The following is an 18,369-nucleotide window of genomic DNA, read 5'->3' as shown; positions in this document are numbered from 1 at the left end:
GAGTCATAAAAGAGCCGAGGTTGCCTACCCCTGCTCTAGCTCGACTCTGGGATGAGTCCGGCTGCTCAGGTATCGCGCACGCGGGCGGGACTGGTTGAAAATGCAAATGAGGTCTGCAAATGAGGTGGCGGGAGTACGATAGGCGATAGGTAAATAGGCACGTCAGGGTGAAGATTCCTCTCAGCCAATAAGATGCCGCGATACGCCGGGGAGGGAAGGGTGAAATCAGTGAGCTTCAGGTATTTATTTTGTTCGGAGGACCGAAGTTCTGTTTCTCGCTTTAGTGGCCTCTGGAGATCAAGCGCGCTTTTGCACCATGAACGTCAATTACCATATTCCGAGGAGCGCGAGCTTTAGCAGCCGCTCCCTGGGATCCGTTCCAAATCGAAGCTCCTTGCACCGAGGCAGTTCGGGCAGCTTTCAGCCGGGGTTCTTCCGAGGATCTTTCAGTGCTTTGTCCAACTCTCCCTCGGCGCCTTTCTTTCTCCCGTCGCTGCCCAATTTGGAGATCGATCCCAAGCTGCACCAGATTCGCACGGAAGAGAAGGAACAGATCAAGGGGCTCAACAACCAGTTCGCCTCCTTCATTGACAAGGTGCGGCTTCGGAGACGCGTGTTAAGGCGAACGTAGGCATGTGTGGGAGAGGGAAATGTAAACGCGTCCGTGCCTAGTTGGCGCTTGCACGACCGGTAATAATGAGGGTACTGCAAAACAGAAAGAAAAAAAATGTTTCTAAAAGTTGGTAATACAGACCCGCATTGATTCGAAGATGTGTGTCTCGTTTAATTTAATTTAATTTAATTTAATTTAATTTTAATCCCATTTATATCCCGCCCTTCTCCGAAGACTCAGGGCGGCTTACAATCTAAAGCACAAATCAATGTGCTTAGCAATAGCCTTCATTCTATGTATATGCCTGCTTATTAGGGCTTTCACCCGCCCCCCAAGTGTTTCAATTAGCTGAGATACCATTTTAATAGTTTAAAGCTGTACTTTAGACTGCAAAGAAAAGAAAGTCCAGAAAAAAGGTCGTAATTCTCTTATATTTTATAGCCAAGAAAATTACTTGAATATCTCCATAAAGTCATCAAGGATTGCATTAAATTTTAAGAACTATGTTCTTTTTTTTTATTGAAAAGTTTTAACATACAATTTTCCTTTAAAAAACCCCTCCCCCTCCCTTCTCCCCCCCCACCTCTCCCCCCTCCCCCCCACTTCCCAGAGCTAAATACAAGGTATATATATAAAAAGCAATCATAAACAATCATATACTAACAACTATAAACTCTAAAATCCATCACTCTCTAGCTTATATAGGATAAAACAAGCCTTAGTAATATTAAGTATATATAAAGAAACTAAAATAAAAAAAGAGAAAAAAGAAAGAAGACTTATTCAAATGCTACATAAAACTTCTTAACCCTATACTTGTTCTGGATAAACTCAATCCATTTTCTCCATTCCATAATATAGCGTTCTTGCGAGTGATCTTTCAAATAGGCCGAAATCTTTGCCATCTCAGCCAGGTCGGAAACCTTTAAAGTCCACTCTTCTATGATCGGCAGTTCCTCTTTCTTCCAATACTGACCTATCAAAAGTCTTGCTGCCGTAATTAAATTCAACATCAGCTTGGTGTCCACAACTGTAGCATCTGTAATTATTCCCAACAAAAAAAGTTGCGGACAAAACTTTATCCTCCGTTTAAAGATCTTCTGCATGTTCCACCAGACTTTTATCCAAAAAGCCTTAACCTTTTTACATGTCCACCATATGTGAAAATATGTTGCATCTTCATCACCGCACCTCCAACATTTAGGCTGATAATTTGGATACATACTTGCAAGCTTTTTAGGATCTAAATGCCATCTGTAAAACATTTTGTAAAAATTCTCTCTTAGATTTTGAGCTTGTGTAAATTTTACGTTCCTCACCCAAATCTTTTCCCACGTATCCATTGTGATAACTTCCTGGATGTTTTGGGCCCATTTAATCATACAATCTTTAACAAGTTCTGTTTCTGAGTCAATCTCTATCAATGCAAGATATATCCGTTTGATATGTGCTGGACCCTGATTTCTAATTTGCTTTATCAAATTTTCATCAGTCATTGTAAAACCATTTTTCTGGTCTTCTTTCCATATGGCCCGTAACTGAGTATATTGAAACCAGTTTTGAACAACCTTCTCTTCTCGCAAGAGGCTATATGATTTCAAACACCAGACATTTCTTTCCAAACTTAGGATCTCCTTGTACGTAGTCACATCATGTTTGAAGCCAGCATGTATATTTTCTATTGCATGTTTTGGAATTGCCCACAGTGGTATCTTGCAATCTAACTTATGTCTGTACTTCTTCCAAACTCTCAGCAATGCCTGTCTTAAAATATGCACTCTAAACACATTGTCTACCTTCTTATCATACAACAAATATGCATGCCAGCCAAACAACAAATCATGGCCCTCAAGATTTAATAATCTCTCTTGTGTCAAATTAATCCAATCACTTATTCCTACTAATGCAGCAGCTTCATAATATAGTTTAAAATTAGGCATTTTAAGGCCACCTCTCTCACGAGTATCCTGCATAATCTTAAGTTTAACTTGTGGCTTTTTCCCTGCCCACACAAATTTATTGATCCCTCGCTGCCATTCCTCCAAATTAGAGTCTTTCTTAAGAATAGGTATCATTTGAAATAAAAATAAAAATTTAGGCAGGACATTCATTTTCACTGCTGCAATCCGTCCCAACAAAGACAATTGCAATTTTTCCCAACTCTCCAGTTCTTTTTGAATTTTCCCCCATAGTTTTTCATAATTATTTTTATATAACTTTGTATTAGAGGGCGACAAAAGCACCCCCAAATATTTAACCCTTTTAACAATCTCAAATCCAGTTAATCCTTCTAAGAGAGCCTTTTGCGAAACTGTCATATTTCTGGCCAAAATTTTGGTTTTCTGTATATTAACTTTGAATCCAGAAACCTTCCCATATTGTGTTATTATCTCCATCAGGTCCACAACAGAGTTCTCTGGCTGGGTGACTGTAACAACCAGATCATCTGCGAATGCTCTCAATCTATAATCCTGATCTCTAATTTGTATCCCCTTAATTTTTTCCGAATTCCGTATTTTAACCAATAATATCTCTAATGTTAACACAAATAACAAGGGCGATAACGGACACCCTTGCCTTGTGCCCTTCTCGATATTACATGCCTCTGTCAGGCTATTATTAACTATAATTCGGGCAGTTTGTTTTTGATATAATGCCCTAATCGGTTGCAAAAATTTTTCCCCAAAATCCATTTTGTCTAAAACTTTCAACAAAAATTGCCAATTCAATTGATCAAAAGCTTTTTCAGCATCTAGAAAAATTAGCGCCGCAGAGATCTGGTTGTTCCTTTCCAAAAACTCTAACACATCAACTATATGCCTCACATTATTTTTCATTTGCCTACCACTAATAAACCCCGTTTGGTCCCCATGAATCACCTGTTGCAGAACCCTCATCAGTCTATTAGCCAAAACCTTAGCAAATATCTTGTAATCTGTATTTAAAAGCGATATCGGTCTGTAATTTTTAACTTGAGTAGCATCTTGGTCTTCCTTCGGAATCAGGGAAATAAAAGCTGCTCTCCAAGACGGTGGCACCTTTCCCCCCCCCTCTGGATTGTCTGGAACAGTTCCTTTAACGGTTTTATCATCTCTAATTGCAAATTTTTATAATAGGCCGCAGTCAAACCATCCGTACCTGGTGCTTTATCCACCTTCAATTCCTTAATTGCTGTAAAAATTTCTTCTTCTGTAATCAATTGGTTAATCCCATCTTTTTGTACTTGCGTAAGAACCGGGATGCTAGCATTCTCCAAATACGTATCAATGTCTTTTTCATTAATTTCCTCCTTAGCATATAATTTAGAATAAAAATCCACAAATGCGTCCTTGATAAGGTCCTGTTGAAACACAACCCTTCCTTTATGCTCAATCTTATCAATATTAGAAGCCCTTTGTTTTTTCCTCAATCTATAAGCTAACCATCTACCTGGTTTATTAGCGTTGCAAAAAGTATTATGCCTGGCAAGCCGCAAATTGGTTGCCACTTGGTCAGCCATTAGTTTATCAAATTGTCCTCTTAACAATTTAATAGCCTCCTTAATCTTCACATCCTCTGAGTTCAAAATCAAAGCCTTTTCTTTTTCCTTTATTTCATTCTCCAGTTCTGCATTCTGCATTCTGCATTCTGCATTCTGCATTCTTCCACATTTCTCTGATTTCTAAATAAGTTCTCATTTACGCGCCATGAGCACCTGTCCCTTTTCTCTTTATCAATCTCTAACCAAGAACTATGTTCTTTTTACAGCTACCTTTATTGCAAAAGGATGATGCTTATTTTTAAAAAAAAAAAATCTAGAGCAAAATCAAATATATTAGAGACCATAGCTATGTAAGGATGAGATGAAATCAGCTGACAACAATGATTCCCAAACCTTTTCTTTCATTACCCAAAAACTGCTTATCAGAAAGTCCTTATTTAAATGTCCCTGTTGTGATTGGGTAGAATTTTTTGTGTGTGAAAAAACCCTTTTACCCAATTTTGGGTAGTTTACCCAGATTTGGTAAGCACTGGTGTAAGGATTCCAGCAGCCATAGAGTGAGTGAAAATAGTGCACAACAGAGAAATGTATAATAAACATACACAGAAACAGCAACACAAGGTACGAAGGTAAAATAGCCATTTTCAGAAATCCTTCCTTCCACGAATAATTCAAAAATGATGCAAGCCAGAATATCCAAACTCAGGTAGTGTGACCAAAGGGTTAATTCTCCTTTCACTATGGTTCCAGTATGACTGGTTACTCCCAGGCTAGCTTGAAAAGAAATTTTAAAGAGATAGACAATCAGATCCCTGAGTAGGATTGCAATACTTGACTGTTTTCTTCAAAGAAAAGATTTCAACAGTAGAGCACATGTTCTGCAGAGGAATAAAACAGATTGAATTCCTAGGACCAAGAAGATCTTCTGTCTCAAATCTGGAAACGGTGCCATTTCTTCCACCCCCACCCATCCCATGTTAGCATTTTTTTTCCGCTCCAGATCAGCTGCAGCTCCTGTTTTACATGTTCCAGTCAAATTCCCTGACTGCCAACATTATGTATGTATGTATGTATAATGCACAGTATAGCTGCTGTTCTTGTACTACATTATTTTAGATGGCACACAGACACAAGTAAATAATAAAAAAAACAAAACAAAATTGCAGCCTCCAACCACAACACTTTCCCATATATCCACAAGGAATTTTTCTGCACTCCAGTCTTGCATTGCCCCATAGTTTATTTTAGGACTTTTTGGAAGATTTGGGGGGGAAGGGGGGCAGGGGACAAGAACTGAGAAGGTGCATGTCTATGTTCCACTAGATTTAATGGAAGTGACTTGGAGCCTTCCACCCTGGAAGACCTAGTGCAACAGGCAGATACCTTCAGGGTGAGAAGGTCCCACAAATAACCTGGTTCTGTACATTTGGGGGGGGGGGGTTAAGGTGAAAACCAACATCTTAAATTCTATTTAGAAAAAAAACAAACACCAGAAGCCAATGCAACTCATAACCAGACTAATGACAAAAGATAGAACAATCAGCTTAGAACTGGCAATGAAGGTATCAAAGTGGTGGATAGTGTCTGACTTTTAGGATCAACCATCAAAGGTAAAGGAACCAGCAGCCTGGAAATCTGCTACAGACTGGCACTTGGTAGATCATGAAGCCCTTGGAAAACACATTGAAATATGTTGATGTCTTTATGGCTACAAAGGTCAGAATCCTGCAAGCCATAGTATCCCCTGTGATATTCTAGGGAAGAAAAAGTTGGACTTTGAAGATGTAGAAGAAGAAGAGTGCTGATGCCTTTGAACTCTGGTGTTGGAGAAGACTCCTGGGAGTATTGTAGACAGCCAAGAAAACAAATGAATGGGTCATTGAATAAATCAACCCAGAGTTCTGATTTGAGGCGCAAATGATCAGGTTCAAACTTTCCTACTTTGGACACATTGCACAAAGAGCTATCTTCCTGTAGAAGACTATAATGATGGGACAGGTTGAAGGAAAGAGAAAAAGGGGATAACCGGCAGCAAGGTAGAAAGATACAATTACTTCAGGGGTGGATCATTGGAAGTGCTTGAAGGTCAAGGTTAAAAACCTAAGTTAGGAATCATGGAGAAAGTCTAACTACATGGTTGTTATGGGTTGAAACAACTTGATGGCTCTTAATCATAATCAAATATAGCTCACACAACAACAATGCAACACAGGTAAATAATGGAGTGGCCAAGAATGTTCGTAGTGCCACATTCTGGACCAGTTGTGACTTTGTTTAGAAAAAAAACCCCGATGTCAACAATTCACTAAGGATAACTTCTGTTAAAGTTTAACTGACATGTGGGAAAAGGGTACATAATTGGAAACCCATGGTTAACAGTAATTTCATATGACAGTTTCCACAGATACTTACACAGTGTGTTCTGTTTCACGTAGAGATGTGAATGCTGATCCCTCTTGAAACAGCCAGAATAAACTTAAATGAAATGGGAATAAACAAACTACTTTATTTCTCATGCGTCCAATGTCAATAACTCACGGTTACAGCAATGGTCCATCCGGAATGCAAGATTGTAATTTGAACCCCTCTCATTAGGTAAAAAAATGATGAACTTTCCATCCTGTGCAAAGGTACATGTTGAAGATGGAGCTTGATATTCTCAGCCACATGCCAGGTTCATCCAGAGAGATAGTACAGAGACAAAGGCAGGAAGTTCTGCCATAAACTATGAAAGCTCCGCCCGCTTAACTAAAAAGCATGGTATTCACTATACAGCTAGACTACAGTTCCCATAAGACAGCTCTTGAGGAAATAACGTTTAACCCTGTTAATGCTACATGTTCTCATATACAATGCTGCTAAGGGGGTTGTATTAACCTTGTAATGCTGAATACACTAACACAGTTCTTAATTCCTAAACTAGATATAAAATGGAGCAGATGAATGTATACTGGTCCAGCACACAGTGGATTTGTGAGAGTGTACATAAATGGCCAAATAAAACTCCTGCATCTTGATCAAAAAAATTTAAATGCCTTTCCCGATTACTCTCTTTTTAATTTCTTCTTTACCTCTCTGTTTTCCCTCTCCAAGGTACGTAAGCTTGAGCAGCAGAACAAAGTGCTGGAGACACAGCTGAAACTTCTGAAGGGCAAGGACCAATACAAATCCAATGTGGGGCGTATTATGGCAGCCCACAGCCAGCCCCTTAAGCAGCAGATAGACATGCTCAATCAAGATAAGATGAAGTTACAAAATGAGCTGGACCAGACACAGACACTTCTGGAGGAACTAAAAAGCCAGTGAGCAAATCATGAGAGATAGTGGGAGATTTGCTATTTAATATTCTGTTTGTATGCATGAGTACACGTGTGTGTCATGACTTCAGAGTTTTTTCAAGGGGGCAGGATTTTTTCTCTCTTATGACCTTATGAGTAGAATGTGGTGGGTGTGTCCTTAGTTATAAAGTTCTCAGGATGGGTGAAAATGTAATGAATGGTAGTGCACCAATCCATCTGCAGCCACATTGGCACATGAGAACTGATTTTCAAATGCGCACAGCCTGATACCAGATCTGTCTGTAACTAAAACTGCCCTTCCTTCCCAGAAGAGACTAGCTTCTAGCTATTAAATTATATTGATGAGAAAAAGAGATGCAAGAATTTGAACAATAATTTATTTATAAATAGGTCTTGTATTTGATACACAACAGAGTTCTTTAGTTTTTCTACAGAACATTTTTACTTAGCAGAGGTTTAGAAACCTTGAGTGCTTATCTGTTTCCAGTTCAGTATGCTGGGAGAAAACTGACATTTGGCTTCCCACATTCCATTAAATCCCAAGGGAAGATATAATGAGGGAACTCCTGTTGTGGGGGAGGGCGTTTTCAGTAGCAGTGACTAAGTGATGGTCGTGCCCTTGCGAAGTTGAGCATTTATTCTTCTGCCTGGAAAAAAAATACCCGCTCGTTTTGCTGCCTGCACATTAGATGAAGAATTTGGAAAAGCAGCTGCACGGGTAGTGATGGGAGCACTCCGATACTCCCATATTACACCCCTCCTGCGTGAGCTGCATTGGCTACCGGTTGCCCTCCGGGTGAGATTTAAGGTGCTAGTACTTACCTTTAAAGCCCTACATGGTTTAGACCCGGGATACTTGCAGGACCATCTGCTGCCAGGAACGAATTCCCATCGCCCAGTACGCTCACACAGAGAAGGCCTCCTCAGGGTACCGTCAGCTAGGCAATGTCGGCTGGCGACCCCCAGGGGGAGGGCCTTCTCTGTGGGAGCGCCAGCCCTATGGAATCAGCTCCCCCCTGAGCTTCGGATGGCCCAAAATCTCCAATCCTTTTGCCGCGGCCTCAAAACACTCCTATTCCACCAGGCTGACCTGGACTGACAGGCATTTTAATTATATTTACAATTTTTAATTTATTTTTAATTTTTAATTTTAATTTATTGCACAGATGATTTTAATTTTATTTTTATCTTAATTTCTGTACTTATTATATGTTTTGTTGTTAGCCGCCCTGAGTCCTTCGGGAGATCGGGCGGGATATAAATCCCATTAATAAATAAATAAATAAATAAATAAATTTATGTTCAGTCCTATTTTACCTCAGTTGAGTTTTAGTATACCATCTATCGAATTCCCAGCGCTACAGCTATCAATAGCTAGTTTCCTATTTATTTTATAACATTAATATAAAATGGTACAAGTTGGATGTTTTGAAGACAGAGAGGCTAGAGAAAAGGAAGCTGGTAATTGGTACGTGCCCATTCAACAATGACATTGCTTTCTTCCCCATAGCACCTCACACGATTGTCTCTTGTCCTCTAATCTATAGGTACGAAGAGGAAATAAATCACCGTAACCAACTGGAAAATGAATTTGTGGTGACTAAAAAGGTGAAATGAGTACTGGAGCACTAAAAAGTAGTGGTACAAGACCTTCTTACCATTGACTAGTCGGGGATTGATTTTTCCCTCTTCTGCAACTTCCAACTAACACAACTTTCTTTCCTGAGGAGTTCAAGCTGTTTTCGGTGCCAGCTTCCTTTTGTTTCTCCATACTCACCCATTCCCTTTACTTTTTCTTCTGTTTCTGAGCAATACAACAGCGGATTGTTGTTATGACGGAAGCGGGACTGTTAAATGTTTTTGCTTTCACACTGTGCATCCTTCTGTGAAATATGAAAAGTGCACACAAAGTGGATAGATTGGCAGATACATAGACAGAGTTAGCCTGACTTGATTTCCACTCTCCTTTAATTTACCAATAGCTAGAGAGAACTAAGCAAGGTTTACTTCGACTATTCTTTCCTCCTGCGCACTGGAGAAAATGCACACCTTTGCTCACGTTTCCAGAACTATTGAAAAGGGCATTGTTTTGCTATATGCAAAATGGCTCAGGTTTCCAAGCCAAGCTAATTGCTATCTGGAGAAACTGAGTTTTTCCCAAAAAGCTGTTGAATCCCTTCAAGCAGCTCAGTGCCCTCAGCTGTTTCCCTACTCAAATATAATGTTGTGACTCAGCTTTGCATATCTGCCTCATATGTGTTTGCAATGATATCCCCACATTTGTTGATTTAAAATACTGAAAGTACTAAATGAGAGAGGGTACAGTCTTTTTTTTAAGTAGCAACTGTACAAGTAGTCCTTGACCACAACTGAGCCAAGAGAAAGAGTTATTAAATGATTTTTCCCCCTATTTTACAACCTTTCTTGACCCAGTTGTGAAGTGAATCACTGCAGTTGTTAAATTAAAAACACGGCTGTTAAGTGAATCGGGCTTTCCCATTGACTTTGCTTGTCAGAAGGTTACAAAAGTGATATCACGTCACACACACACACACACACAGAGGATGCTGCCACCATCTTAAATACGAGTCAGTTGCCAAGCGTCGTAAATTTTGATCACATGACCATGGGGATGCTGCAACGGTCATAAATATGAAAAAGTCAAAAGTCATGTTGTTCGGTGCCTGTTGTAACTTTGAACAGTCACTAAATGAACTGTTGTAAGTCGAAGGCTACTTGCATTTGTTTGTTTAAAAGATTTGTATAGTTGCTTATCTAAAAAAAAAAGGCAACTCTAGGCAGCTCACCATCACTATAAAAAACATAAACCCAAATAAAAACCCAGTGCCACAATCATCTCCTCGACATGCCCCACAACCAACTTCAGACATCTTCCCTCTGCCGCCAAGACCCGGGTGATGATGACCTTCGGAAAGGTTAAAAAGGTGGAGGCTTGCCGAATTTTGCATGAAAAGCTAGGGTCACCATAAGAAAAATGGATAAAGAGCAGGAAAAGAACTAAATTTGACTGAATGAAATATGACTATAATTATAACTAAATTACATACTATCATTTTGATTATTCACAGTGTGCATTTAATAATTCTCCCCTTGAATCACATATTAAACATTATGATTTGAAGGGAAGTTAGAGGCTCACCAAAAGGTTTAGGATCATTTATTTGGCCCGTATGAACTCAAAAATTGGAAACCTCCACCTCATACAGTACTTAGTGAGATTCAAGGAATATGACAGGTGTCCAGAGGTGAATCCTGCTGTCTGCTTTTCTCTTCTGGCAGGACCTGGATGATATTTACTTGCAGAAAGTAGATGTTGAATCCAAGCTGGAGAGCATCACAAATGAAATCAAATACCTCAGGCAGCTCTTTGAAGAGGTGAGTACCGGAGACAAAAATGAACGAATGACTGATGTATTCATTATAGGCAATGAAAATGATCCAAAATGCAGTGTATGCCTCCCAGCATACACAAAGGACAGCACAGCAGGAGGCTGATGGTGCAGATCAGCAGAGGGGTTGGACAGCTCCGGGCGATAACTGCTCACTCAGGATAAGCCTAATGAGTTAAGCTGTTGACAGCCCCAGGCATGGTCAGCCTGGTGGGAAGCCAGGATCTACACCCATTGTCACCTGCACTGGCAGAAAGCCCAGGTTTGAACTGATTGGATGCCATCCACCTGGGCAGGTACAAATAGACGCCAGGCTTCCCTGTTTCCCCAGTTCGTTCTGTTCAGAATAAACTCATCTTTACCCCAGCTCTGTGTCCGTCTCTATGTGAAGCACGCGACTTTACACAAAACATTACTTTTCTCTCATTTTCATTTGTTTGCTAGTAGCTCCTTGCAAGAGCACTGAGGAAAGAACAGATAATGCGGTGGCTGGGATTGAGTTCTGCCTCATGATTAAGCTTCACCTACATCCAGATGGGCTACACAGTTGCAATGTCATCCACAACTTATTATGCCTTTCCTGCCCCCATCCAGGAAATCAAGGAATTGCAATCTCAGATCCAAAATGCAATGGTCACTGTGGAGATGGACAACAACCGTGGACTGGAGATGAAGAACATAATTGATGAGGTGAAAGAACAATATAAAACCATGAGTGTCAAGAGTCGTGATGAGGCTGAACAGTGGTACAAAAACAAGGTAACTGGTTCACTTATCTCCCTGCATCCACATCATGAAAGTATCATCCGTACACATACAAAAATTGGTTAAAGGCAATCTTATTTTGCTACCTCTTTAATATTAAACTGAGAAATTCAGCTTCTGAACACAAACTGTTGCAAGATTAAAGCAAACTAGTTTCAGATCCAAATAAACATCATAATCAGATTCTAGAAACAAGGAAAAGAATCTGGCACTCTTCTGCAACTCAGTGGAATCTAGGAAAGTATTTAAGGATTTGCAGGACCAGCAGAGGTCTATTTCAGCTAAGCTACTGTAATCCTTTAGGTAAGGCCTGACTTGTTCCCAAAATGGGTCCTAGCCTGGCACTGAAGCCAATGAACATGAGAAATGGCATTTTCAGCTTCTTCTATTGGAGTACTCCAGCAAAAAGGTCTCAGCAGCTAAAGAAGCCAAGACCCCGAACAATACACAAACATAAATTTTATACAGTTATGATTAAGGAAGTTAATACCGTAAGAACCACTTATTGGTTCCTTGACCCATGTTCCCTTTTATTGTTTTTTCTACTTTACCTTCCTTCTTCATACACTGCATGTTTATGATAATAAGCTTTTTTATCAAAAGAGGTATGTGATTTACTATTATAATAAGCTAGAGGTTACCAAAGTTTATGTGCCTTAGCTAGCATCCTTCTAACAGCATCCTTCTAATGTGTAACTTTCTTGTTGCTAGGCAATAGTGTCCCACCATTCATTACTAATCACAGCTGCAACTTTCTGCCTCGGCTATTCCTTTAACAAACTTTCCTGATTCCATCCTGACTCCTTCAACCAATGCCTGAATTATCAGGATAATTCTATCATTCCAATACTGTAATATTTCAGAGCCAATAATGCTGCATGATTCCCTACTGCCAGTCAATCCTCATCTAGTTGTAATAACGAGGCATATGTGTATTTGAACATGTTTGTAGCATCATGACTTGGACCCAATCTTTTGTACTATTTGAAAGGACTTCATGAAACTTCTGGTTATGCCTTCCATGCCCTATATTTTATCCTATGTTTGTTCTAGAAGAAATCCAGTATGATACGATATCCCACATATCTGGAAGATCTGAAAGTGGGAAATCTTCCTATGTGTTTGGCTACCTGAGACCTGGTATTCTTGCTGTGGTCCCTGCCTCTTACTCCTCAGAATATGCTATCATAGTGATTCCTGTTTACCCCTCTCTTTCCTTCCAGATTGATGACATTGTAAGGCAAACTCAGAAACGTAATGATGAGATGAAAAGCATCAAAGGTCAAATTGCCGAATTGACTCGCTATGCCCAGCATGTCAATGGAGAAATTGAGGCCTTAAAGAATCAGGTAAGGTGCCAGTCTCTAGACAGAATCACACGTCTTAACCAGAAATATTCATAACAACAGAGAACACACAAGGGTGGCAGGGAAATGCCACAGAGACTTTACCTACAACCCATTCTGGGATCCAGCCTTGGGATCCAGCCAACAGTTCATCTCTTCTGTTACAATCTTCCTATCTGGTTTTAATTTGTCCAGCTACAACTGTCTTCTCCTTTTTAAAAAATAAAACACATGAGGGAGCAATTTCTTATTACTGGGACAGGCTTCTCAAAAGCACCAGCTGTTAAATTTTACTCTCCTCCATTACTAGATGAATCTTGTGGCCAGGAGGCCAGCATTTCATTCCAGAGGCCTTCTAACCCAAAATGGTATCTGGGCTGATAAATTGTGTGAAGCTGCGGTGTGGTTTGTCTAGTTTGGAATAGGCATAGAGATAAACCACCTCTGTGCCTCCGAAGTCTTGGATGCAGAGTCTATTCAGCTATGGAAACTTGCTGAGCGATTTTGGCCCAAGCACTTGAGGGTACTTAGGAAGATAAAATGATGAGTGATCCTTGTGTAAATTGTGCTGAGCTCCTGTGAGATATAAAACAAATTGCTATTCCCTTCTAACAGCAATTGCCAATAATATTTGCTAATGTGACAAAGGCAAATATTATTAAATAGATTGGAAGTAACCATTGGTCCTATCGCTTTTTGGAAGGCAAATATGGCCATACCATTCAAAGATCAAGTACAGCTCTCAGCTGGAAAAAAAGCTGCACAAGTTTGGGTTCAATACAGTGACTGCAGCCAGTGCGGGCTTCTTTTCTTGGCTGACTTTTAGCTGCTTCTTCGTTGGGAGGTTATTTCCCTTGAAACTTCTTCACAGTCTTCTTGGCTATTCACAATAGCCTTGCGGAATGGAAGGCAAGCCGCTGCAGCTCAAAAGAGGCCAGGTTTTTCCCCACCGTACTTAGAGAGGCTTTGCTTCTGAGCCCTTGCTGCCTCTTAGTTGCTGAGCTCTCCATAAGGCTTTCCATCCAGACAGTGGAAACTGAAATGTCTCTGTTTCCTGCCCAGCGAGCCAATCTGGAAAATGCCGTGGCTTCGGCAGAAGAACAAGGAGAGCAGGCTGTGCAAAGTGCTAAAAGCACGGCCCAAGATCTGCAGGAGGCACTGAAGCAAGCCAAACATGACATGGCCACCAAGATGAGAGAATACCAGGAACTGATGAATCTCAAGCTGGCCCTTGATATAGAAATTGCCACCTACAGAAAGCTGCTGGAAGGAGAAGAAAACCGGTAAGCAAGTGTCAGCTTGGACTTTTCGTGCGTGGGTATGAATTGGTTCCTCTGCACTTGATCGCCTAGGGCAGGGGTAGGCAACCTCGGCTCTTTTATGACTCATGGACTTCAACTCCCAGAATTCCTGAGTCAGCTACGCTGACTCAGGAATTCTGGGAGTTGAAGTCCATGAGTCATAAAAGAGCCGAGGTTGCCTACCCCTGGCCTAGGGCAAATTTCTTCAGCCTAGGGCCCTCCCCAAAGGATGGGTGTCAGTTTCCAGGTAGTGCTGGGGGATAACATTTTGAGGCAGGTTGATCTAAGAAAAAATGGTTTCTGTAGACGGAACGTTGCTTGGGATAGGCCCTTTGATGCTGCCATGTGCTGGCTTGCAAACGTATGAACATGCAGATTAAAGCCGTCAGAAGCAGCAAAAAGAGCCTTGGTGGAGCAGTGGGCTAATGCCTCCTTAAGTAACACCAGCTGCCTGCAATTAGTGCAGGTTCGAGTCCCACCAGGCTCAAGGTTGACTCAGCCTTCCATCCTTCCGAGGTAGGTAAAATGAGGACCCAGATTGTTGGGGGCAATTAAGCTGACTTTGTAATAATGCCACTTGGGGTGTGTGTGAAAAGCCCTAATAAGCAGGCATATACATAGAATGAAGGCTACTGCTAAGCTTGTAAGCCGCCCTGAGTCTTCGGAGAAGGGCGGGATATAAATGGAATTTATAAAAAAAAAAAAGTGCACTGCAGAAAGGCGATCAGGGCACAAATGGTTTGAACCGTTGAAGAACAAAGTAGCAGAAATATAGATATGAATCTAGATTGTCACTGTCATTTGGGATGGGACAACGAGAGCACTTTAGGAGAGCATTTTCTAATGCAGTTCTCCAAGGTTTCAGACATATTTTCCCAGTCCTTCTTGGATGTTCCCAAAACTGGACATAGGACCTTTTTTTTACTGGCTATATAAGTAAGATAAGGCTTTTTCTCCAAAAGAAGCCGTGCTGTCTTTCACATATTTCCCAACTCAAAAAGATCCTTTTTTCTTCTCCTAGGATGGTTGGTCAGGTTCCACCACAACAGGTCAATGCCATTAACAAGTTAGGTAAGCTGTCTTCCTGTTCTGACGGGTTGAGATACTGACTTTTGTCCCTCTGAGGTTTTTGCTCTTGTGGAAGCTTTATTCTTCCTCCCAATTCTCTGTGAGCTTTTTGCAGTGTCCTGATTTTCACCTGGGTAAAACTGAAACAAATTGAGGGCAAAGGCTTACCTAAAATCTTCTTTCGCCACTTTTGCCATTCCATATCCCTGAATTTTAAATTATGGGTTAGATAGTGGTACCACTTACTGTATGCTGTAATGACATTTAATTTTCAAGTTCAAAAATTGGTATGCAATATGGCTTAGCGCTAGTGATCAGTGATAAACAGTGGCAGTAGTTAACATTAAGCTTTCAAACAGATCTTGCACATGATGGAGGATTATCTGGGGAATATTCTATCTACTTAAGCATCATCATTATCTACTGGAAAGTTGTTCCTTATACATTGTAGAAAAATATCTGTTGTGCTGGTCAACATGATTTTGAGAGATGTTTATCAATTATTAGCTCATTGAAGTACTGCTGTTAAATTTTTAGGACAGCTTCTCAAGTCTCCAAAACTTAGGTGAAAAACCACTGCTATATATTGATGGCATTTAATGGAGGACATGTAATGTTATGGGAAGTAGTATTTAACAGTCAACGTTTGAAACCAGCAAACATCAAAATAAACAGGAGATGCAAACAAATGTAAAACATGTGAATTTTGAATTTTAACAGTCTGAATTCAAAGACGGAAGTTGCAGATTTCATCCTAAGAGTGAATGGCAAATTAGCCCAATGTAGAATTATAGGTATTTGTTCCACCTCTGAATCTGACTTGGTGCATGTCCATGGAATTAGAAATAATAGAATTGCCAGCCACTTAGCCTTCTGTTACTAAATGAAATAAGTGAAGCCAAGACCTTCCATGTAGTATTCTTTGCTGCTACTTCACACCGCGTGCATTTACCATTAAAGTGTTCTTTCAAGAATTGGAATGTATTATTGTATTATTATAGTGCAAAATAGTCCTTTAAATCTCATTCATCTTATCTTTTGATTGTTCAATAATGCTAATGCTAACTTCTCTGCATTGCCCATTTGAGATTATGGACCAGACTCTAGATTCTTCTGTGAGTCATGTAGAGTGTCCATGTTTCAAGAATCAGTGTTTGATTAAATATTTCTCAGTCTGAAATTATTGCCTGCATTTGACTTTCTCTGCCAAAACCACCTTTCTCCAAGAAGCCTCTCAGCAGGTGTATTGGAAAACAACTTCCATCAATGCCAGCCCAATCAACATAGTTTAGGATAGTAACAATTGAAACACAACAGATTTGAAGACTGGAGAATGGAGAAGGAAATTTTAAGCAAACTCTTGCTTATTGCATGCGGTCAGTTGACCTTTTGGGGGTTTTGTTGTTGTTTTGTTTTGTTTTGTGGGGTTTGGGTTATATTGGTCTGGCTGACTTACTTGCATGAGTTCTCTCGCTTCTTCTTCTGACAAATGGTTTTGGTAAGCCAATCAAAAACTTCTCCATTAAGGCCTTCCTCCTCTTCTGATCTCTCGATCAAATTCTGAAATCCATCCATTGCTTCTGCAGCTGGACGCCTGACTCAGGGGATCGCCCTTCCCTCTCACATTGGAGCTGCAGGGATTTGGGTCTCTGACAGCAGCTCATTGAAGAGGCCTTTGATGATCAAGACCATTGAGACCAAGGATGGGAAAGTCATTTCAGAGGCCAGTCATTTTTCAGAGAAATGACTGTAATAGAAGCAGCAAAAAGTCAATGTATCTTAAATACATAAAACTGATTGTTTTTGTAGCCTCTAGTGATAACCTACTTAATATACCTCCACATTTTCTCCCATGCAGTGCTATCTCTTTTTCAAGCTACAATGGCTCAGTTTGACTTTGCCAATAAAATGATGCAGATAATATGTTCTGTTTACCAATTTACATTAAAGCTCCTGAAAAAAATGTGTCATTGGTCTCAGTATGTTGCATGAGTTCTGTCAGCAGGCCTATGCACATCATTAAAGGTAAAGGTAAAGGTTCCCCTGCACATGCGTGCTAGTCGTTTCCAACTCTTTGAAACATCTCTGTTTCAAAGCTGAAGAGCCAGCGCTTGTCAGAGGATGTCTCCGTGGTCATGTGGCCGGCATGAGTAGACGCCAAAGGCGCACGGAGCGCTGTTACCTTCCCACCGTAGTGGTCCCTATTTTTCTACTTGCATTTTTATGTGCTTTCGAACTGCTAGGTTGTGTTGTGACTCAGGGCCAGCCTGTGGTTTCGGCAGCCGGCTCAGATGTGTCGGAGGACTCAGATGAGGGGGAGGAGGACCGTGTGGGAGACGAACCGGTTGATGATGGCGTGGAGGCTTGGCAGAGTTCCCAGCCGGGGCCCTCTTCTCAGCTGCGTGAGCCCGATAGTGCGGAAGATGATGACCCACAGCTGGCCCTGTTCAAGGACGCCCGACGCAGGAGGCAGTCGAGCAGGAACAAACAAAGAAAGAATGTGGGACTCCTCGGGAGGAGGCACAGGGAGACCACGCCCTGAGCTCTCTATAAAAGGAGTGTTTGGGGAGGGACTGGTTGCTGAAAGCAACTTTTCCGCTTGAGAAGACAAGCTCTAGTGTTTTTGTTAACTGCGTAATTAAATCTTGGCAGAAGCCTTTTAGCCTTGGACGCTCTCCAGTCTCTTCTTTTTGAATAGGGGTTTGCTAGAAGAGGGCTGGTTCAGAACAGGTTGGCAGAAGCTGGGACGAGTAACAGGCGCTCACTCTGTTACGCAGCACTCGGGATTCGACCCGCCAAACTGCCGACCTTCTGATTGACAAGCTCAGCGTCCTAACCCACTGAGCCACCGCGTCCCTGCATCATTGCTCAACCCCAAATACTGACTTCCTTTCATAGTTTGTATCATACATTTATTCTCCGCTTGTATTAAGGAAGTTTTGATCTTTCTAAGTGAGACATATACAAAGAATTGTGCCAAGAGCACAAATTCTCAGATTCAAAGGGGAGTGAAAATTTCTGCCACAAAAAAGAAGCCTGGAGACTATACCAGGAAGTAGCTAAAGGGGAAAAATACATACCTATGT

General features: G+C 40.9%; 1 protein-coding gene across 3 annotated transcripts; it reads left to right on the top strand.

Moving 5' to 3' along the window:
• Positions 1-280: 280 nt before the first annotated feature.
• On the top strand, positions 281-17,227 carry LOC310632599 (keratin, type II cytoskeletal 8-like). 3 transcript variants are annotated; one of them, XR_014490878.1, is made up of 10 exons: positions 281-595; positions 7,188-7,396; positions 8,941-9,001; positions 10,694-10,789; positions 11,398-11,562; positions 12,792-12,917; positions 13,977-14,197; positions 15,237-15,286; positions 16,514-16,659; positions 16,870-17,041. XR_014490878.1 is itself a non-coding variant. In XM_083349875.1 (9 exons), exons 1-9 carry the CDS (start codon positions 317-319, stop codon positions 17,028-17,030), a joined length of 1,368 nt encoding a protein of 455 aa, XP_083206001.1. In that variant the 5' UTR covers positions 281-316; the 3' UTR covers positions 17,031-17,227. The 3 variants fall into 3 exon arrangements, 1 of the variants encoding a protein (XP_083206001.1); XR_014490879.1 differs by having other exon boundaries at positions 16,511-16,659; XM_083349875.1 differs by lacking the exon at positions 16,514-16,659 and having other exon boundaries at positions 16,870-17,227.
• The last annotated feature ends 1,142 nt before the right edge of the window (positions 17,228-18,369 follow it).

This window comes from Vipera ursinii (genome assembly GCF_947247035.1).
Source record: "Vipera ursinii genome assembly, chromosome: 1".
In the NCBI taxonomy this organism is placed as follows: domain Eukaryota; kingdom Metazoa; phylum Chordata; class Lepidosauria; order Squamata; family Viperidae; genus Vipera; species Vipera ursinii.
The sequence above is the reverse complement of the archived record's forward strand: the minus strand, read 5'-3'. Positions and strand labels throughout refer to the sequence as shown.

Coding starts and splice junctions, on each gene's coding strand:
- LOC310632599 (XM_083349875.1), top strand. CDS start 317: ATGAACGTCAATTACCATATTCCGAGGAGCGCGAGCTTTAGCAGCCGC. Junction 9,002..10,693: donor AATTTGTGGTGACTAAAAAG/GTGAAATGAGTA, acceptor CTCTTCTGGCAG/GACCTGGATGATATTTACTT. Junction 15,287..16,869: donor CAATGCCATTAACAAGTTAG/GTAAGCTGTCTT, acceptor TTGCTTCTGCAG/CTGGACGCCTGACTCAGGGG.